Raw genomic sequence first — 23,244 nt, 5'->3', positions numbered from 1 at the left:
GGGGAACTGGGAAGTGTGTGTCCCCAGCTCAGTCACTCCCATAACAAACAATCCCTAAACAGCTTGCTGCCCTAGGCAACTGTTTGTCCAGCTTGGCCAAGCCCCTCGACTTCAGCAAGGGAAAGTGGTGGGAGGCTGTCCCAGGAAGGCAGAACTCAGGGCCGAGGCCAGGGAGGTTGGCTTTGACCAGAAACGCTGTTTGGGAGCCTGGCACATGAATGTGGTCCTGGAAGACCTCGAGGGGGACTGCAGGTCCTCATCGGAATTGCCAGATGAAGGTAGCAAGAGCTTGGGGCTGGGGCATGGAAGGGCATTTGAGGGGAGGACCAACCATCTTGCATTAATTGCAAATAAGGTCATTTCCTGCTTCAAGTTTCCCTTCTACAGGTGGGACAGTTCTACTAGTCATCCATCACTAAGGGGTGTCTTAAAAACCACCACCACCACCACTCTCACCAAAAGAGATTAACAAGGATAAACTTAACCAGTTTCTCCTCAGCCATTAGAAAGTCTCCCCCCACCCCCACCTCGCTGTGATTGGATCTCTTGGAAGCTTTGTACAGAATAGACTTTCTACAGAATACAAGGGGCTTCAGATTTCGAGGAAAGGATGCGCAGGTAGATATGAGGATTTAGAATAGGTGTCTTCTCTCAGCACACAGACAGAATAATGGGGCCAGTCCCCTTGATTGTAATATTTCCTCTTTATTCGTGGGGTCTCTCCTTGGGGGAAGAAAAAAGAACGGATGGGCTATGTCGGAAATAAGGGATCTGTTTAAATGCTTGGTAGGAAATAAAAACATTGGGCCTCAGAGGGAGGGTCGAAGGTAGGCGGGGAGAGACGTTCTGGTCGCTGGTCTCTTTCTATGAAATCTTCCTTTCCTCCCCCACCCCTCGGGCTCGCCCCAGTGCTCCATTTTCAAGCATCCTCTCCAGGAACCCGCACACTCCCCGCTGCAGGCTCGGGGAGGCGCTCCCGGCAGGGAGCCGAGGGCGGCCGGGGCGGCCGGGGCAGCGCGGCCCGGGGAACGCCAGCCGGTCCCTGGTTCCCTGGCCACCTCCTCAGGGCGGCGCTGGTTCCCGGAGGGAGGAGGCGCACCCCAGGCCCGGGACCAGGCCAGGGCGATCGGAGGGGCTTGCACGGGGCCTCCCGCCGGCTGCAGAAGAGGCACCTGAGCTCCCCGCACACGCCGCGGGCCCAGCGCCCCCCGCGCTCCCCGCGCCGAGCCGGCACCGCGCCGCCGGCCGGGGGTTATGAATGGGCGCAGCGGAAGCACCGCCCCCCCCGGACGTGACGCCCGGCCAATGGCAGCGCGGGCTGCGTGGATGGATGAGGTCAGCGCTGTCGTGTCGGGAATGGAATGTGTAAGTGTAACATTCAGAACCGGGTAACATTCGGCGACCGAACGCGGCGGTCGGCAGCGATCGCGCGGGGGCCTGCGAAGCGCCGCTCGGGGCCGGCACTGCCCGCGGGGAGCACGCGCCGCCGCCGCCATCCAGCGCCGCCGCCGCCGCCTGCAGCCGGGCCGCGCGCGTCCGGGGGGCCGGCCCCGCGAGCGCCGGAGTAAACACCGCCGGAGTCTCAGAGCCGCTGCAGAAGGGAATAAAGAGAGATGCAGGGATTTGTGAGGTTACGGCGCCTCGGCTGCAAGATGCACTAGCCGGCGGAGCCCGGGCACCGGCTGACTTGTTGGAACCGGCGTGCTCTGCACGGGAGCGTGGGGGACTTGAAGTTGCTTTCCCAGGGCTGGTTCTCCACGCCGCCGAGAGGAACCCGAGAGGCAAGGGAATCACTTCGTCTTGCCATTGATTGGGCATCGGGAGCTTTTTCTCCCCTCTTTCTTTTCCTCCCGTCTTGTTGCATGCAAGAAAATTACAGTCCGCTGCTCGCCCGCCCTGGGTGCGAGATATTCAGCCCCGCTCTCTCCCGTCCATTGTGCAACCCAAAGATGAAAGACCGAAGGGGAGAAAGTTAAGGAAATCGCCCACATGCGCTGGATCAGTCCACGGCTTGGGGAAAGGCATCCAGAGAAGGTGGGAGCGGAGAGTTTGAAGTCTTTACAGGCGGGAAGATGGCGGACTGGAGCTGAAAGTGTTGATTGGGAAACTTGGGTGATTCTTGTGTTTATTTACAATCCTCTTGACCCAGGCAGGACACATGCAGGCCAAAAAACGCTATTTCATCCTGCTCTCAGCTGGCTCTTGTCTCGCCCTTTTGTTTTATTTCGGAGGCTTGCAGTTTAGGGCATCGAGGAGCCGGAGAGAAGAGCACAGCGGTCGGAATGGCTTGCACCACCCGAGTCCGGATCATTTCTGGCCGCGCTTCCCGGACGCTCTGCGCCCCTTCGTTCCTTGGGATCAATTGGAAAACGAGGATTCCATCGTACACATTTCCCCTCGGCAGAAGCGAGACGCCAACTCCAGCATCTACAAAGGCAAGAAGTGCCGCATGGAGTCCTGCTTCGATTTCACCCTTTGCAAGAAAAACGGTTTCAAAGTCTACGTCTACCCGCAGCAAAAAGGGGAGAAAATCGCCGAAAGTTACCAAAACATTCTAGCGGCCATCGAAGGCTCCAGGTTCTACACCTCGGACCCCAGCCAGGCGTGCCTCTTTGTCCTGAGCCTGGATACTTTAGACAGAGACCAGTTGTCACCTCAGTATGTGCACAATTTGAGATCCAAAGTGCAGAGTCTCCACTTGTGGAACAATGGTAGGAATCATTTAATTTTTAATTTATATTCCGGCACCTGGCCTGACTACACCGAGGACGTGGGGTTTGACATCGGCCAGGCGATGCTGGCCAAAGCCAGCATTAGTACTGAAAACTTCCGACCCAACTTTGATGTTTCTATTCCCCTCTTTTCTAAGGATCATCCCAGGACAGGAGGGGAGAGGGGGTTTTTGAAGTTTAACACTATCCCTCCTCTCAGGAAGTACATGCTGGTATTCAAGGGAAAGAGGTACCTGACAGGGATAGGGTCAGACACCAGGAATGCCTTATATCACGTGCATAACGGGGAGGACGTCCTGCTCCTCACCACCTGCAAGCATGGCAAAGACTGGCAAAAGCACAAGGATTCTCGCTGTGACCGAGACAACACCGAGTATGAAAAGTAAGTGGCTGGGCTGTTGGGCCTCTGTGACTCAGCCCTGGGCCCTGCCCACCTCGTCCAGGTGTGAGGTTGGGGGCTGGAGGCTGGGGGTGGGGCCGAGGAGCCCCCTGTCCTCTTCCTTCCTGGCACTGAGCCTGGCTCCCTGGCACTGAGCAGCCTGGCTCAGGTGTGTGGCTAGGAGCTGGGGACCCAGAATGTGAGCTCCTGGAGCACACAGAAAAGCCTGGAGCACTCCCCTGGGCCAAGTAGGTGACATGTCTCCCTCTTGCTTAGAAAATCTTCAGGCCCGTGTGTCTCCTTTGAAGGGTGTGGGTTTGATCTGAGAGCTGGGAAACTGCGCTTCACCAGTGGGTGCTGGGGGCGAGGGTCAAGACCCGGAGAGGCACTGAATCCACCCAAAGTCTGCAGACCTTTCCCCAAGATTGATGCTTTATTTGCTTTTCTCACAAGCAGGGGGAACTGCTTTCCCTGGATTTTCCCAGCCTCCAATGGTCATCTTTCCATGAGCTTTAAATATGTGTTAGCAGCGGAGGTGTTTTGATTTTAGTACTGAACTTTCTGTGCTGTCTCTTCCTTACCTTCCATGGCATTGGCTTTTATGAAGGGGGAGTGTAAGTTGTTAGAGCCTGTGATCTCTCTTTCTTCCGTCCCTTCCTTTCATTCATTCATTTATTCATATCTGTTTGCTTGTATGTACATATACAGTCCCTTCCCAGGAGAAGCTGTTTTTAAAATCTGGGTCTCAGCCCTGCTACTGTAAACTCCTGTTGCTAATTTAGATTTCCCACTCCTTTTTGTCTTTATCCATTTGCATGCAAATTGAGACTGTTACTCTTTGAATGGGTTTGTGATGCCTCCTTACCCTCTGTAGTGAGGCAAGTTTTGTCCAGTTGCTAAGTAACTGAGTTGCTTACTTTGTAGCCCTTCTCCCTCTTCCTTTTCCTTCTGGGTGACAGAAACTGACACATTGGAATTGGGGTCAACACTAGTCTCCACAAATCTGCTTTTAACCTGAGCTTGGCGGGGCAGTTTCTTAGTAGATGGTGTCAGCGCCCCAGACTCACTTCTATCTGGCTGTGAAAGAGTTAGTGAGTTCCTACAGTGCATTTCCACGTTGCGCCAGTTAAAAACCAGAGCAGCCTTGTGCTACCCACGGAAGGAAGGGGAACCTCTCAGCTGAGTACAAGAGGAACTGGCAGAGGTTGGCTGATTTTGCAGTTGATTCATGAAATGTAGAATAGGGGAAACGCTTTGTAAACCAGATTGGAACAGAAAGGGGTATGGTGGGAACGAGGCCCTGAAATGAAAGGTTTGATTGTTGTCTGTGGATTTCCTCAGACACGGGGGCCTCTGGAGGAGTGATTGGAAGGGAAATTAAAGTCCTCCTGTCCTGGGTCATAGACAGTGAAGGAGAAAGTGTCCAACACTCAGACTCCCCAGCCCCCCACACCTTGCCTTTCAAACACACGGAAAGCCTGAGGCTGGGGTCAGTTATGAATTCACATTTTACTCCCCTTCAGGGACAGTGTTATGTGTGATAGTTGGGTGCAGTTGAAATGGATTGAAATTTTGTCACAAAAGGAACAGACTGTGGTTAGTAATGAGCTGCTTTGTTTACTCGACGTTAACATTGACCTATTTCTGTGGGTGCTTGTAAGGGGAAAAAAAAGTGCTTAGAGCCTTTCAGGAATTTCTTTGTCTGGCTGATGGTGGAGTACTAGTCAAGATAAAATCTAACTTTTCAGTATCTTCTACAGCAAGTCTCCCCGAATTTTGTAGAAGGATTATGGGGGTTGTCCTTCCTCCAGCTGTAGCTGAGATCTCACCTTAGGAAATTTGTATTACACATTTATTTGGGAAACACTGTCAATCCAATAAAACAACCCTCCCTTCTTTACCCCCTTGCTCCCAAAATACTGGTAAATATTAAATCTTTACAGCCTCTGATGAAGCTTTTTCTAGAGATTGGTAATAAAGGAAGGAGGGGTTAGTTTCCTAGAAACTTTAATTTTTGCCAGTTACATTTAATTTTTGACCTCTTTGTGATTGGGCCAGGAAATCTGACACCCACACCCTTGTTCTGGTTTATGATTAAAGACCACAAGGGGTCAGGACCTCAGTTTTGAGTCTCATCAGAAAAGTGGCATTTAGTTAGGACAGCAAGTCTGTTCTTTCTCCCGAGAAGGGATTTCTTGAGCAGGAGTCACTTGTGGACTTTCTTCCTGTTCTCCTGTGCACACTTTCCAGTCCTAACCTTGTTAATAGGACAGGGTGCTGCTGCAGAATGTTCATATGCATTAGCCCGGTCTCCACGGAGCTTTAACTCCTTCCTCTCCTTGGGTGATCAGAACCCTGTATCTTTGAGAAATGGTACTTGCACACATGATTGCCAGTTAAATAAAAAGTTTTTTTTTTAGTGAAAGTTAGCCTTATGTAATGATAAAGATTTAGCGTTAAATGGTTGAGGGCTTTCATCTGACCTGCGCTTTCGTGAAAATCAGATGTTTATTATGAAAAGTATAGAGCGATATGGAATGAAGAAAAACACTTTTCTCTTGTAAGAGAGTAGTATTTTTGATCCATTATTTTTGAATCACATGAGGCTGAAGAATGAGCCCTTTAATGTTGTGAGAACACTCCTAGGAAGCAATGCCTCTTGTGCTCTGGAGTACCAGTAACTGCTGTGCTACTTGCACTGATGTTTTCTGTTAGCCTTGCATATGTGAGATGCGGAGCTGCTCAGATCCAATGCTGATCTCTCCCGGGCTGTAGAGAAGGAGGTGATAGTGAAGTTAGGTCTGTAGAAGTCACCTGAGTTTGGCTTCTCCTACTGACTCAGCGTGTGACTTTTGATGCCTTGCCTTGAACATTAGTTTATCCTTTTGGGGAATGGGTTTTAGACGGAGCATTCATTTGGTCGTGGCGTGTAAAAACATGATCAATTTTCATCAACTTCTCTTTTTTACTAGCAAGTGCCTGGGAAAAGGCTTCAATTTAATTTGCTGCCACAAGCAACCACATATAAATTTGCTTTGGACTTATGGGGTCTGATAATCAGATTGAAAGTTTATGGCTGAGTTAGGATACTAGAGTATATACAAGTGTACCAACTAAAAAAAAGTGACTTTTTTTAAAAATGAAAGTTAGCCTTATGTAATGATAAAGGTTTAGCATTAAATGGTTGAGGGCTTTCATCTTACCTGCACTTTTGTTTATTATGAAAAGTATAGAGAGCGACATGGAATGAAGAAAAACACTTCTCTTGTAAGAGAGTAGTATTCTTGTCCCAGAATTCCAGGAGTATATGAAAACATCCATTTTTATGGCACCCATAATTAATTGTCATCAGTTACATATATTAACAGGTGCAGATGACACCAGCTGAAATAGGTGGCTGCCGTGATTAGCTGACTGATAATGGGGCTTGAGAGAAATTCCTTCTATTTTACATTCTTTGAGCTTCCTATGCATCCTTACAGAATCACTGTAGTTTTGCATGAATTTCATAGTTCACATCCCTTCGAAGGGTATTATTGTGACACTTCACATTCGGCTTTCTGAAATGGAAGAAAGAGAAGGGAATGAGAGGTGACTTCTGTCTTTGACCCTCTGAGGAAAGCAGCGGTGAATATTTTAAGCAGCTGTTCTGGGAACAGGCCGGATTCTGTGCAGGCCTTTTTGACATCTCTTCCTGTGTTCCTTGAAGCTGTGCCTCCTGATCCTGGTATTTTTAAGGGTCTTGAAGCTAAGTGACCATTCAGCTCCAACATCCTCACCTTCCAGATTAAGAAATGGAGGGATAAGATGTTCTTAAGGTTAGAAATCTGGTTGGTGGCAGGGTAGCCCTAGCAGGAAAGCCTTCTGAATTTCCCCCTTGACCTCCCGTCTCCCACTGTCAATTACAGATGCTTGAAAGCTCTCTAGCTGTGAGACCGTTATTGACGGTGTTTCTTTTGGGATTTCTCTTGGAATCCTTTGGGAAGCTGATGAAGATTTTGGATAAACTTTGAAAAAAAAAAAAAAAGGCACATACGTGCACAATTTGTCATAAAGTTTTAGGAGTTGACACATAGCCTCTTACTTAAGGGCATTCTCAGATGGAAGAACTCTTGCTCTAGGGCTTACATTCTGCCTTTCATAGCTAACAATAACTAAGGTGTTCATGCCTGGAGCTGTTTAGTGTAAATAGGAGATTCTTTGGACCTTTCCATTTGGCCCTAAGGGGTCTAGGGAATAGGCTGTGACATAACTGAATGGTAAGTTGAATTCAGGTGCACTTGCAGCACAAGACGAGGAGTAATTTTAAATGATCATTTGCTTATTCCTCATTATCCAGACTGTATTAGCAGACACCTGAGCAAGTGCAGGGGGCAGCAGTGAACCTCAGGGGATCGCTTTCCTCCTCCAAATGAAAGGTGGAGATTGTATTTCTCAGGTTTTAAATGTAAAATATTAGCGCCTGCCCCCCCGCCCCCCCCCCCCACATTTATGAAAGCACAAAAGTATTTCTAAAATAAGCCTCATAAGCACAGTTTAAAAATACAGACAGTGCCAGCCCTTTGCAAAATTATAAAGTTGTGAAGCGTGTCTTCTCGCACTGAGGTCTAGTTCTCTCTGCTCCACCCTTTCTCACCTCCTCTGAACATGCTTTCTTTTCTTGAGGGCACCTGTGAGCCTCCTTTCCAGGGAATCTGTGAATAAAGGTCGGGGTGTTGGGGCGGTACTTCTAGGGACGCTTGCATCTTGATTGACTTTCGTTCAACAAGTGAAGGTTCAGAGCGGAATCTGCGACTTCAGCTAGGAGCCTGCAGGATTTTGTTACGCAGGGAATGGCTTGCGACTAAGACTTGGGCAGGCCTTGCCTCTTGTTGGCCCCTTTGATGGTGACAGCAGCTTTGGATGGGACAGACTTGGCAAAAGGGGAGCAGTCACATCCTCAAGTGGTGGTTGTTCTCTATGTCAGAAGGTCTGCAGATGTGCCTCCCCAGAACACAGTGCTAGAAACACTTGCCAGCAATGACATGGAGAACCCTAATGTCACGCAGGGGCTGGGTTCAATGGGCCTGGCGGCTGTGCTCACAAGCTCTTGCAAGGTGCCTTGCCATTTTACAGGTGTGTAGACTGAGACCGATGGTGAAGTGCTTTTGGCTAACGCTGCCTAGCCTGTAAGTGGCCCACATTTTCTGGCTCCCAGTTCTCTAGTTTTCACAGACCTGCTGTGACCTCATAGTGTTCACCTTTTTAAGAATGGACCAGTCACCCTGGCTGGTGTGGCTTAGTTGGCTCAGGGTCATCCTGTGTACTGAAAGGTCTCGGGGTTGATTTCTAGTTGGGGCATATGCCCAGGTTTCAATCCCTAGTTGCAGTACATGTGGGAGGCAGGCCGTGAATCGCTGTTTCTCTCTCCCTTCTAAAAAAAATCAATAAAAAACATATTGGAAAAAAAAAAAAGAATGGACCAGGCCAGGCTAAGTGGTCGTTGGAATCTGCTGTCTAATGAACATGTTCCACATTCAGAGGTGAACACAGGAGCTTATGTTTCCAAGAGCTTAATGACAGAGTGTTTTTACGTAAAAGTTCTTCCTCCACTTGTGAGCAGGTTCCTTTAAGGAACAGGAACTCCCTCCCTCCCCACCTCCCAACCCCCCCAGAAAAAACAACTGGAAGATTTGTCCAGTGCCTATGATTTGATTGACCTTTTTTTTTTACCTTATTTAAGTCTTTCAACAACAGTATGAAGTGGGTTAAATCCCCATTTTACAGATTAGAATGCAGCCCCGAGAGGATGCAGTAAGGAGCCCAGAGGCCCATCCAGTGTGTAAATGGCAGTGCTCTCCCCGGGGTCTTGGATTCCGAAGATCAGTCTCTTCCCTCTACAAAATGCTACCACCTTAAAGAATCAAACAAGGTTTCTGTCTGCTTACATGCTATTCGTGAGTTCCGTGGGATTCAGGTGTTTGTGTGTCAGGTCTTTTTCCATTGCTTTTCTTTGTAAACATGTTTCCAGAGGGGGGGAAACTGGCTTAGAGATGTGATGAAGATGGCACCCAGCACTGACCTAACAGCATGGAACTTCTTGAACTGTTTCACTCAGTTGTTTGAACCTCTTGAATTGTTTACCACTTTGTTTGCTTTTCATTGTTTCCTGGAGCTCCTCAGATAAGTGTGAGGAAGTGACCTGCGTGTGACCCTGCCCTCGCTGATAGCACCTTGCAGGGCCTCTCTCCGTGGCTGTCAGTGGTGCGAGGGCGACAGGAGCCCCTGTTTTCCAGGTGGACAGTGTCACCCAACAGAAATGGTGGGGCCACTGGAAGATTCCGTTTCCGACACAACGGGCCAGGTTTCGGGAACAGTCCCAGCTCCTCTGGCTCCCTAACAAAAACCAGCGCTTACGAAATGATAAACGTTTTGCACAGCCTTGGCGGAAAATTGGGAAAATAAGAGCCCCCCGCTTATTAAACTTCATGTAGTCGGCCTGTTGTGACACACAGACAGCTCTGCGATTAGATCCTTCTCTCTCTGCATAGCCAAGCACCTTGTATCGATATGTTAATTATTACTTAATTAAAAGTAAGTAAATAATGAATTCAACACATTTTCCTTAAGTGCTTTGTTGGTGCCAGACACACCGGTGTTGGAACCAACACTGCGGTGAACAAAACAAACTCCAGACCCGGCTCCTTTCTTGCCCTTATTGTCTGTTGGTTTGATAAACTTGAAGTCAGACTTTAAACGTATGTTTGCATGTTGTTTTTTCTTCACATTTTCCAAGAGCATTTTCCGCATCTACTGAATAGGTAAGTCGTATTTAAAAATGGGATTTTTAATGGTTACATGATTTTTTTTCCCTAACTCATAGCCCTACAGTATAGTTTATTTAATCGTTTACATTTTCTTAGAGATTTAACTTGTTCCCTTATCCTTTTTTTTTATGGTTTATTTTAAATAAAAAAAAATGTGATGCATTTCACTGTATTGAGCATTTGTTTTATTTTGGACTATGGTCTGTCCTAGAAAACAACACAGAGGTTCCTTTCCAACACCCCAACCCAATCTTTTTGGAGGAAAAGGTGTTTTTGAGGTGAGGCTCAGCACCCAATTCTGAAGTCGCCATCATTAAATGGCTGCTTAGATCAACATTTGCAGGTGTTAATTGGTCCTGCAGGGGGTCTTTGAAGCTCCCACTACTTCTGTTCCCTTTGAAGTTTTGTTTTTGCTGGAGCCAAAACCTCCCTGCTTTCTTACTGAGCTGGGTCCTCAGCCTGCCTTCTCCGGGCAGAATCCAGCCTTCCCGGCATATCCATATCGGAAGCTGCAGGCTTCCCCTGGGCAGACGCCATTCTTCTGGCTCACCGCGCCAGTTAATCAAGGCCCTGTTTCTGTTTTCTCTCTGATTGTTGCCTCCATGGTCCATTGGAGGTGAATTGGGGCCTGGCGTTACCTCTGGGCATCCAGGTAAGGAAGGTCTGGGATTCCAAGTGCACATGAGACATCATTGCAAGTGCTTTGGAAACTGAGGTAGAAAAAGTGAGCCCACAGTGTTTGCTTAGTTGTGTGCAGGACTTTTTTGGCATCTTAATTACTTCGAGCAGCAATGAAATTCGTGGGGCACCCTTCCTCCTTTTGTGGACACTGTCATCTCCTGGGAAGCCCTTTAGGAAGGGCCTGTGTGCGACCCTGCACCCGGGAAGTGACTGACGCACACAGGTTCCTGGACAAGGCGCTTCACCTCCCAGCCCCAGTGTGCACATCTTGGGGATCATAACCCCTCACTGGGTCGTTGAGAGGTTATAACGAGGTTAAGTGTGTGAATGTACCTCGTAAATGCTGTGTATTTACAGGGTGTTGTTATTATTAAAAATCACCTTCCTGTCATTTTCTGATCGACCACAGAGGTTTGCTTAGTTTCACAACCTGGTTGTTCTTAACTGAGCCACAGAAATAACTCTGCTCCTCTCCCCCTTGATACCTAATCCCCAGGAAATTGTGGTGGGCACCTTGGAGGCCCAGCCATGGTTTGTGTGGGAAGGACCCGTGTGGGGCCTAAACACTGGGGCTTGCAGGTGGCATGGCACGGGTGAGAGCAGGTGAGAGTGGTCTCTAGGTACTATCTTACTCCCTCTCCTCCAGGTTCCTTGGCTGAAAGCTTTAAAAATGCAGGTGATTTTTTTCTACAATTGACCTTTACCCCTTCACCAGTTGAGGGTGGCATTGGGTGGGGGATACCTGTTCTAAATGGAGCTCAACTCCCCAGTGGCCTCTCAGAGTTGCACAGGGCAGTCAATACCTCAGGCCCCCTTAAGTCACAGGATTTAGTATGAGGGGACATGCACAGAAACTGACCTGGAACTGTTGCACTCGGTTCTCAGGACCCAGCACGATACCTGGGACCAGCGTCTTTCTTCCCACTCTGGGCCTTCCCATCTCCCTTGCCTGGCACCTCTGTTCCTGCGCGTGTCTTCCGGCTCCTGGCCAGTCTTTCCTGAGCTGTCTCCTCCAGGCCCTGGAGGAAACCAGCCTGATTGCTTGGCTGGTGGCTATTACTCCATCTGGGCAAACCATTCCTTTCAGGTGTGGTGTGACCTCCCCAGTTAAAAGAGTGCCCTATCACCTTGCTATTTAAAAAAAAAAATTTTTTTTATTGATTTCAGAGAGGAAAGGAGAGAGAGACACACACACACACCAATAATGAGAATCATTGATGGGCTGCCTCCTGTATGTCCCCCACCGGGGATTGAGCACACAACCTGGGCACACGCCCATGACTGGAATCAAACCTGGGACCCTTCAGTCTGCAGGCCGATGCTCTATCCACTGAGCCAAACCAGCTAGGGCTCACCTTGCTATTTTTGATTGAATTGGTGACCATCCTTTTGCAAAGAAGAGCCTGAAGTTGCTTCCTGGAACAGGGGACTGTGGTTAGGGGAAGTTGGCTGTGGCGGGCACTGTTGAAGCCATATCCTGTTGGCACTGACATATTTGAGCCCAGTTTGATGATGCTGATAATAGCAATAGCAACTAATATTTCTTGAGCGTGCACTGTGTGTGGTGCCCTGGGCAGTATCTTCTTTAATCTTTATGTCCACCCAGCAGAAAGATACTCATTTTTAGATGCAGAACGGAGGCAGAGTGACTTGCCTGGGCGAGGAACCGCGGCCACCTGACTCCCACACCTGCGTTCTTAACCACGGCTTCTGCACCGCTGGCACTGATGTCATAAAGGCCACATGCTCACACACAATACTGTGATTGATTTATGGAGCATCACTTGGGTTTCTCACCTAGAATTTATTTAATCTTACTTTAGCGAGACAGTTCTAACCAGTTTGGTAATCTGGTTTCGCAGCCCACAGTAGATGAGAGAAGCAGTAAATTTAAGGAGAGAGGGATTCTTGTAGACAGATCTACGAAGACGGGACAGCTGGCAACCCGAACGCGAGGAAGCAGGCCAGGAAATTATAAATGTGACGGCCAGAAGTAAAGAAGCGCTGCAATTTAAGAACAGCTGGCCTGGTGCCCGAGACTGTGTCCTCCAGACTCCACAGGAGTGTGCCCGTAAATCCCACCCCGCGCACCGTGCCTGTCACCAGCCCGAGCTTCTGTAAATATTTGATGAACTACCCCACAGTCAGTGTTGACCTGGAGTCATCACATGTGTACACTGTCCTTTGTGTAAGAAGGCAGAGAAACAAGTAATGCATTCTGTAACCCTTCTTATCTCCACAGTTAAAATAAAAGTATTGGGTTGAGCAGCGACCTATGAACCAGGAGGTCACAATTCGATTCCTGGTCAGGGTACATGCTCTGTTATCAGGCTCGATCCTCAGTGGGTGGGTGTGCAGGAAGGAGGCAGCCAATCAATGATTCTCCCTTATCATTGATGTTTCTATCTCTCTCTCCCTCTCCCTTCCTCTCTGAAATTAATAACAAAAATATATTAAAAAGATAAAATAAAAGCATTTTGGTGCTCCTAAGAATAAGTTCTCTATTTGAAAATCCATCTGCCAAGCTTAGTAAGTTCTCCAAAGGCTGCAGGTACATGCATGGGGTCTCCTATGAGTTAGCCTTGGAGTCCTGGTGTATGTCCCTAACTTGGAGATCTGGAGTTTTATGGCACACATTAGCACTTGTTATGGGAAATAAAAAGCTTCCTGGTATTGTGGTGTGTTCTTGTGTGGGTAGCTATTCTTGATTGACTGGTGCCCAGAATGACTTGGGCTGTGGCTTCCAGGTAAAGAAAATGGCCCTAGGCCCGGCTGGAGTTTGGAGACTGGACAAGGGAGGTTGCTTAGAGGTGGCCCTGGCAGGTATGTTGGGGCACATGTCAGTACCCTGCTTTCTGCACATTCCCAGGGTGCCCAGGATGAGAGCTGCTGTGCGGAGGCTTAGAGTGGATTGCATGCCTCCTACATACGTTCCAGCACCCTGGCAAGGTGGTGGAAATCATGCTCAGCACTGCTGATAAAAAATACGATGTGCCGCCTTCCTACTTGAACTTCCTGGGAGGCGTCTCATAGTCCATTCCCGTGATATCAAGGTGGGGTGTGTATTTCTTCCTGCCCCTCCGTCCCAGCCTGTGGCTGAGCCATATTCCTCCCCTTTTCTGTCCCCTCCCCTTTGCCCTCCCTCTCTCTTTCTTGGAAAGCTGCCCCCACCTCCATGTTACTTCTCAGATGCTGTCAAATGCTCCTGGTACGTGCTCTTATCGAACATTTAATATTTGCCACCGCTGTGGCTTTCTACTCATTTAACTATCTGCTTTTCTCTCTCCTCAGTGGATTGCATAGGCCCCGAGAGGAGGATTCGTGTTGGTTTTTCATTAATTTACTCAACAAATGCGTATTGAGCACCTACTGTATGTGAGTACTCGGGGTTCAACAGGGAGCAAAACAGACACCGGTCCCTGCCCTCAGGATGCTCACTGTCTGGTGGCTGGGGCTAATGCCATGCCAATTACGGCTCCTATTAGAAGGTGCTAGACGCTGTGAAGAAAAGTGGCTAATGGAAAGAGGATGTGGCCCTGAATCTCAGCCTAGGGAACCGCTGGAATGCAGCTGGGCCACTACTCCTGACCCGTCAGACTCTAGGGAGGACATTCCAGGTGTTTGGAGAGCTTAACAGGTGGTTTGGATGCATGAGAGTGGGGGTGAGGGTTTTGCAGTTTAACTATGGAGGGAAGGAAGCCTCCTTGTGAAAGTGACATTAAAAACTCACTTACTGTTGTATCTTCACAGCCCAGCACCACGGGAGGCCACCCAGGTTTTGTTGGATAAATGAAACAAATTACATTGGTTTAACGAATGAAAATATTACCACTGTGGGCAGAGTATCCAAGGCTGATTTCTGACGATGTCACTGTGGCTTATGGTACAGGCCTCCCTGTGTCCAGCAAGTTCACTGAGAGTTTCTTTATTTGTCTTCAAATGGGATGCTTCTTTCAGTAAACTAACCCTCCCCTCCCCCCGAGGCAGTTTCTTTCTTTTCCGTTTTTTATTGTTGTTTTGGGTATGAGTATCAGTGATGTCAGACTAAGATGAACTGAGGGGGCTGACTGCATAGTACAAATCTAAAGAATTTATTGCTACAGGAGAAACCATTATGGTTTTTTTTTTATCATTTAATTTTAACAGTCTGTAGATATTGGGACTTTTTGTCCCTCCTTAATTGCAGATTTTCTCCCAAATGGTCTGTTGAATATAACTTTTGGCTTACTTTTTTTTTTTTTTTGCTCAGATTACATCTAAACTCTGTTAACTGATATTGAAGCATTGCCCCAGAGTATATACTAACATTGTGCTTAATTGAGCTGTCAGGCTTCTAATGAATTCATATTGAGATTTACCATTTAATTAAAAAGCAAAGGGGAAGAAAAAGCAGAGGGAAGGTGTACGATTGTTTCTCCCACTGGCTTCCATTTCCTGCGTTTAAAAATCTCTTGCCTTGTTTGTTAGCTGGTGGGAGTGTCTGGGTTACTGCATGAAAGTACTGAAGGTGTGTCGATAAAATGGAGGCCGCCCTGCATCACAATTAGCTGGCTTCTTAGTGGGCCTTCAAAATGGATTCGGAGATGGTGGCAATCATATGACACTTGATTAAGTATGAATTATGTGTTATGTTTTTACAAAGCTTGGTAAGGTCATTTTCCCAAATGATTTCTAGTTCTGTGTATCTGAACCAATCAGAAAATCTAATCAGAGGGGATCTAATACTGAAATGCTTTTGCTTCACTGAGAGGCAGAGAATAAATTTTTCTTGAAAACACCATTTCTTATATGCTCCTTTAAAATTCCCACTGCATTAAAAAAAAGCCACCTCTAAGCAGCACCTTTTATGATAACTGCATTTGTAAGTAGGCAAGTGTAATGTTGCAAACCTGTAAATGTAGGGCAGGCAGTCTTTTATTGATTCAGAGAGAGGAAATGTATGATATTTTCTGTATTTAGATTGTAGAGTTATATTATATGTTTTTTTTAAAAAATGAACAGTATTTTATGTTAAGATAAAATTTAAGTACCTGAATGTTTAGTACAGTGAAACGACAGAGTAGTATTTTTCCTGTACTTATTTTAGACTTAGCCATGTCTGAGTAACCCAAGTAGGATAAAAGAGGGCCAAAAAGATTAATAATCGAAATAAATCCTTTTTTATTGATGTAATTAATATATAACATTGTATTAGTTTTAGGTGTACAACGTAATGATTTAGCATTTGTAGATACTGCAAAATGATTATCACACTAAATTCAGTTAACATACATTACCTTACATAGTTACAATTTTTTTTCTTGTGATGAGAATTTTAAAGATCTGCTCTCTTAGCAGCTTTCTGTTATCTGTATAGTCATGCTTGACTTAATGACTGGAATCGCTCTGAGAAATGTGTCATCAGGTGATTTCATCATTGTGCAAACCTCATAGGGTGCACTTGCACAAACCTAGATGCTGCAGCCTGCTGCACACCTCGGCTGCAAGGTAGAGCCTCCTGCTCCCAGGCTACAAGCCTCTATAGCGGCGGTTCTCAACCTGTGGGTCACGACCCCTTTGGGGGTCGAACAACCCTTTCACAGGGGTCCCCTAAGACCATTGGAAAACACATATGTAATTACATATTGTTTTTGTGATTAATCACTATGCTTTATGTTCAATTTGTAACAATGAAATTGGGGGTCACCACAACATGAGGAACTGTATTAAAGGGTTGCGGCATTAGGAAGGTGGAGAACCACTGCTCTATAGCATGTTACCATACAAAACAACCCGAGATTAAATCAAACACAAGAGAAAATGATGCAGTTAAGAGACAAGGTAAATAAGAGATGTTACGAGGCTGCTTTACTTTTTTTGTAAATAGAAATCGTACACTCTAAAATAATGATATAAAATATAGTATAGTAAATACATAAACCAGTAACATAGTCACTTATTGTTGTTATTAAGTATTATGCACTGTGCATATTTGTGTGCTACACTTTTATACAACAGGCAGCGGCGTAGGTTTGTTTACAACAGCCTCACCACAAATGTGAGTAATACATTGTGCTACGATGTGACAATAGCTATATTACTAGGTGATAGGAATTTTCATCTCCATTATAATCTTACTGGATTGGTCTGGCGTTGATTGAAAACTTGTTATGCAGTGCATGACTGTAATGCTGCACATTACATCTGAGGAGTTAGTGTAACTGGAAGGTTGTACTTTTTGACTTCTCTCACCTATTTTGTCCATCCTTCTCTCCCCTGCTTCTGGCAATCACCAAGCTGTTTTTTATATCTATGATTTCATTTTTTTGAGATTCCACATATGGGAGATCATACAGTATTTGTCTTTCTCTGACTTATTTCATTTAGCATAATTCCCACAAGGTTCATCTGTACTATCGCAAATAATAGGATTTCCTTCTTTGTTAAGGCTGAATAATATTCCTGTGTGTGTGTGTGTGTGTGTGTGTGTGTATAATAAGTTTAGCATCAAGGATGGGTACACACTCATATATATAATTTTCTTCATCCATTCATTCACTGGTGAATACTTAGGTTGTTTCCATGTCTTGGCTATTGTAAATAATGCTGTCAAAATAAAACGTAAGTTTCTATAAAAGTAACCTGCAAGATAAGCAGCCTTCAATTCAAAGTATGAAGTAGGTATTGTAGGGTGTGCTGGTGACTGTTTGAGCCTCTTTAGAACTCAGTTTTCCTCATCTGATTTTGCTTTAATTATGTTCAGTTATGTGCAGAGACCAATGAGCTAGCTCATCGCTGACTGGGACTATCAGGTGTGTACATGCAGTGTATGTCTGTGTGTCTGTTGTGTGCTTGCTCGAGGAGAGGAGCATGGTATTCTTGCTATCGTGGTGTCAGATAGTCTTGTCTGGAGAGAAAAGTAATAAGATCATGAAGTGACCTTGCATTATATAGATAAGGAAATAGAGATCCAGAGAAGTTGGGCAACCTAAGTCCTGTAGCCCATGTGATAGCACGGGGGATAGAACACACATCTCCTGACTTTCAGCCATGTATCGCATGGAGTTTTGCACATGGGCAACTTCTCTGCTTTCATTTCTTCACTTGGTAAATGGGGATAATAACAACTCCTACTTCATAGGGTTGTTATTGTGAGGATAAAATGAGTAATGTTACATGTAATGTGCTTAGAACAGTGCTTGGCACATAGTAAGCGCTCAATAAATAACCATTGTTACTGTCATTAATCTGTCCCATTATATCATGTTAGACTCATATAATTTCAGACTTACCCCTTGTATGTGTTTATCATTGTTTTCATTTCATTTCTTTCATCTGACCTATCTGTTTACAGCTCATTATAATTGTAATGTGCAATATGATATAGTAGCTTGCCAGTCATATAGAAGTTCAAGGTGGTTTGGCAAGTGCCCAGAATTCCAACCACCTGTTGTAACTGCTGCCAAAATGAAATAGATTTTCCTTTCCCATACATTGTTCAACCAAGGGTCCACATCATTAATATGACTTTTTGTCTTTAAAAAAAAAAAAAAAGAATTCTTTCTCCTTTTATAGAAATATTGTGTTTCCTACCTGTTCTGTGAAGCTTGGATCCTCTTGTTCCTGCCTCTTGAAAATGTACTAAAAAAAGTTGGCGGATGTGCCAGTGGGATCCCCTGAAATGACCTTCTGAGATGAACCTGCACACGATAGGAAGATAAAACTATTTTTTTCTTCCCCAGCAATTCAAGTAGCCAAACTGAATCGGGGCACTTGGCAAATCAGGAAGCAATAATAGTGAATAACTCTCTACTTTCAACAGTTTCCATGGCCCTTAACAACTGATGACTCTTCCTTTAGGATGGCCTTCTCCATGGCAGCGGGAACAGACCCCTGTACCGTTTCTGCTCGTTAAGTTTCAGCCATGTGTGCCCATCCTTGACGCTAACTTTACGACAGGAGCGGGGAGGACATGGTAGCCTGTGTTTTGAAGATCTGGGAGGGTTCAGACACGTTCCAACTTATACTCTCATTCTTTCTCTCAGGAGTCACAGTGGCAGTTACAAACACACGCATTGTCAGAAGCTTTTCTATAATGCCATTTCTGCCACCAAATCCAGATACGATCTGACTCCTCCTGGATGCCACACAGTAGCAGGCCTTGCTGTGCTTGGAATATGCCACAGTCACATATCCGTTGGAACTCCATCATATTCACACACACAAAGGCAAGTTAATGCAGGTTCAGATCCTTGTCGTAAATCACAGGTTCATCTAACAGCAGCTCTGGAAAAAGGGCATCTAGTGAATGTTTCACTAAGTGTAATAAACTGAAGCTTTCCTGCCCTCATTTCAACTTTGATAATCCTTGGCTCCAGACAAGAAAGAGGTGTATATTTTATGCACAATAGTGACTATATGCCTGTATTTGCATGTGGAGTTACATAGTCAAAAGTCCAAATATGTTTTTCTGGGAACATTAGTGGGTTAGTTTTGGATATTATTTTCTATCAAGATTTAAGATGCTATTTTTAAAAGTACTACTTTTTTTTTTTTCATTTTGGTACCTTGTCCCGAAGTGTCCCCTTCTCTCTTCTCGAAATAAAAATAGCCCTTTCTTCCAGGAAGTTGACTTTACTTTCACGTAGCAATGAGATAAAAATAGCGTATTGTATTTCCAATTAACTCATTTAATTAGATGAGGTGAATTAATTGGAATTTTTGGACATGTTCCTGAAAGTCTAAAATATACTCTTTTGGAATTCCCAGCCCCGGTGATGGCTGGGAACTGTCTTAGTTTGCTACTCTTCAGGGCATGGTGTAAGACCTGTCATTTGAAGCCTGTCATTGGAGGTCCCCTTGGGGGCATGAAAATGGTCTAGTGATTTTTCAGAAAGAGGAGCATAAATCAGCAGGCCGTTCGGCTGCCCTTCAGCCCAGCACATTCCTTGGTTATCACCAGCCTCATCAGCCGGAGCCTTGATTAAACATTTCTCTGTCCACACTGTGCAGGCGAGATGGCAATCTCAGGGTGCACGTCCCACACCTGCAGGAGGAGGACTCAGAAGTTTTTCTCCCCCTTGATGGTCTCACCCTGTCTAATTTTAGGGGCCTGGGCATGCAGGCTGTGAGGGTCCTCCTTATGGCCTGTCAGTCAGGGCCTGAGGAAATCCTGGAATTTAGACTGGGGGCCGTTTTAACCTTAGATCTTTCCACTTTGCACTGTAATTATTTAGTTTTTATCTCTCTAGGTTTATATACCTTCCGGGATAAAGCTGGTTCATTCTCTGGATGCCAGAGTTCACCACCCTACCCCCACCTCCGCAGTGTGCTTGGTTAAATGGTACTGTAGCTCAGCGGTTCTCAACCTGTGGGTTCACGACCCCTTTGGCGGTCGAATGACCCTTTCACAGGGGTCGCCTAAGACCATCCTGCATATCAGATATTTACATTATGATTCATAACAGTAGCAACATTACAGTTATGAAGTAGCAACGAAAATAATTTTATGGTTGGGTCATAACCTGAGGAACTGTATTTAAAGGGCCAGAAGGTTGAGAACCACTGCTATAGCTGATAAGCCCATTTTTTATTTAATCTAGAAATTCTGGAATCAAACCAGATGGAGGCATATTCTTGAATTTTGCATCTCTTTTTTAGTTTCCTTTATGTGTGGTCTTTCTCAAATATAGATCAAGGGAGTCCAACAAAAATATTGGGAGCAAAGTACACAGCACCTCCTTTCCTGTGGAAAAATGCACCTAGTAGGTTCTTTCTCTCTACCATTGGCCTCCAAATATATTTTAAACACAAAGTTATTTGGATGTTTTACACATTATGTTCTACTTGGACACAAATCAATAAGTCTTTTTTCAGGATTTGTGTATTTGCTTCTAATTGGTTTCTCAGGCATTAGCACAGTGAGCTAGTAGTAGATTCTTAAGAAATACTTTTGAAATGAGTGTCTTTGGTCATAGTGGCCTGTTAGCACAGAAAGAAAGACTTTTGGAATTGAATTATTAGAATTCTTTAATTTTGTTTGGAGTAAACAGTCCAAAGGGCATGTTGAATAGAAAAATCAGACAATGAAAAATAAAGTTTAGAATAAACACCTCCCCCACTCCCAGTACACCTTGAGGTTCAGCATAGCAGGAGTAAAAGTAGTCTTGTAGCTTTGAAATAACTTGCACCTTTGACTGTCACTTGAGCTACTGGTAGGTTCTCAGTCATAATTCTGTAATATCCCTAGGAGCCTGCTTTATGGAGCTTGAACTGCATTGCGTTGTCTCAGATGGGCCTCCGTTCCTGGCCACATAGAGTTTCTATTGCTTCAAATCTGGCTCCCTTCTGGGGCGCAGGCTGAATGAATGAATGACGCCACTGAGGAGAATGCTGGTGGGGCTCTCCAGGCTTCTCCACCATAGAACCCTCTGCTCATTCCTGTGCCTCTTCAACTGCCCCCTGTGAGGGGGGACCTCCTGTGCCCCTGGGACCAGAACCTCAGTCCCCACTGTCTGCTGAGGAATGGGGCACCAGCATGCCATGCTCAGCCAACCGCCTGGGGAACAGTCAGCGTTCCTGGACTCTAATCCCATGCACAGGGGATGCAATTCTGTGGCCTCATCCACCAGGGACATGGATTCCCACAGGCTGATGTCAGCTTTCACAGATCCATCCTAGGCCACTTGTTGTTGTTTTGTAGGCCTTTGGTTGGCACTCGCTTCTCTGCAGAGCAGCACCTGGCACCTCCCCCTCCACTGCCAAGGATGGTTTTTGTTTTGTTTTGTTTTGTTTTTTTAAATATATTTTATTGATTTTTTACAGAGAGGAAGGGAGAGAGATAGAGAGTTAGAAACATCGATGAGAGAGAAACATCGATCAGCTGCCTCCTGCACATCTCCCACTTGGGATGTGCCTGCAACCCAGGTACATGCCCTTGACCGGAATCGAACCCGGGACCCTTGAGTCCGCAGGCCGACGCTCTATCCACTGAGCTAAACCGGTTTCGGCCAAGGATGGGTTTTATACACCTTTTTCCTAGGGACTCGCTAGCAGTTATCAAGGGATCATCAAGGGCACTTCTTTATGGCTCCCCTGAAAGGCCTCCCTCCAACCTGAGTCACCCCATCCTACTCTCTGCTTCTTCCTTTTCTTTCTTTCTTTTAAATATATTTTATTGTGTTTTTTTACAGAGAGGAAGGGAGAGGAATAGAGAGTTAGAAACATTGATGAGAGAGAAACATCAATCAGCTGCCTCCTGCACACCCCGCACTGGGGATGTGCCCACAACCAAGGTACATGCCCTTGGCCGGATTCGAACCTGGGACCCTTCAGTCCACAGGCCTATGCTCTATCCACTGAGCCAAACCAGTTAGGGCTGCTTCTTCCTTTTCTTTACTCTTTCTTCAGTAACCCTCCCTTCCTCCTGTGAAGGCTTGTGCGTGCGCGGGTGCGCACGCGTGCGTACCCACATGCACTCACACACACTCACCTCTTCCTGTCTCCTGACTCTCCCTTATCCCACATCAGGCCCTCCAACTGCCATTCAAGTCAAGATGCTCCCGCTCATAAGCGTTCTCATCTCAGAAGCTCGATTTTACATCTAACTGTTAAGATAGAACCACCGCCAAGGGTTACAGCATAAACCACAATCTGGTGAATGTTTTGAAAGAAAAAAAATTATTTAAAAAAAAAAATCCAGATCGCAGGTTGCAGAAGTTAACACTTGATTGAGCCTTGTTCAAAGTTCAAACATTACAGGAAGTGAAAGTTATGTCTAATGCGTCTCCCTTTTACCATCGTTAACAGTTCAGTGTATATTTCTTTTTTTTGGGGGGGGCATATATCGTTTATTTTCTTGAAAATAGGATCATTTTATATATATATACATATATATGTATACATATATATATATTAAAAGGGGATTGATCTCTCTATCTATGTATATAGAGAGATAGATAGATAGAGATCCCCTTTTAAAATTTCTTTTTCTAATCACTTGATTATATACCAAGTTTTACTCCATGTCAGTACATAAATATCTCTTCCTCATTTTAGCAATTACAAGCTTGTGAAAACAATCATTTGGTTAGATTATAACTGAGTGTAAAATGTGGCATTTGATTCCAATCACAGTCAGTCTGTATATTCACCCCTGATTCTTGGTCTGAAAACAAGTGCCTTAAATTATTATTTTTTAGCAAAATGTTTGTTTTTGTGTGTGTGAGTGTGTGTGTGTGTGTGTGTGTGTAACTCCTTTATGTGCTTGATATTCTCAGTTGCCCATCCCTGTTTAAAAATCTTTTTTTTTTTTAAATATATTTTATCGATTTCTTACAGAGAGGAAGGGAGAGGGATAGAGGGCCAGAAACATCGATGAGAGAGAAACATCGATCAGCTGCCTCCTGCACATCTCCACCGGGAATGTGCCCGCAACCAAGGCACATGCCCTTGACCAGAATCAAACCCCGGACCCCTCAGTCTGCAGGCCGACACTCTATCCACTGAGCCAAACCGGCTTCGGCCCTGTTTAAAAATCTTAAAGCTAAAAAAGATTTAGGATTTTAATTGATTTTTTTAATGTAAAATAAATCTATTGTTTATTTTTTCCATTTAGCTCAAACACTGAAGTCCACTAACCAAAAAGACTACTAGACTGAATCAGGAC

At 45.5% G+C, this 23,244-nt stretch overlaps 1 protein-coding gene across 3 annotated transcripts in view; it reads left to right on the top strand.

Moving 5' to 3' along the window:
• The first annotated feature begins 1,364 nt into the window (after positions 1-1,364).
• Positions 1,365-23,244, top strand: part of EXT1 (exostosin glycosyltransferase 1) — a 263,546-nt gene continuing 241,666 nt past the window's right edge. Inside the window, exon 1 of one of the 3 annotated variants that reach the window (XR_004972469.1) lies at positions 1,365-3,114. Coding sequence is in view for 2 of the 3 variants with exons in the window: in XM_036338121.1 (XP_036194014.1) it covers positions 2,159-3,114 (956 nt within the window). In the remaining variant the exon portion in view is untranslated. The remainder of the gene's footprint in view (positions 3,115-23,244) is intronic. The other 2 variants (XM_036338121.1, XM_036338120.1) reach the window with 2 other exon arrangements.

This window comes from Myotis myotis, unplaced genomic scaffold (genome assembly GCF_014108235.1).
Source record: "Myotis myotis isolate mMyoMyo1 unplaced genomic scaffold, mMyoMyo1.p scaffold_m19_p_16, whole genome shotgun sequence".
NCBI lineage: Eukaryota > Metazoa > Chordata > Mammalia > Chiroptera > Vespertilionidae > Myotis > Myotis myotis.
The sequence above is the reverse complement of the archived record's forward strand: the minus strand, read 5'-3'. Positions and strand labels throughout refer to the sequence as shown.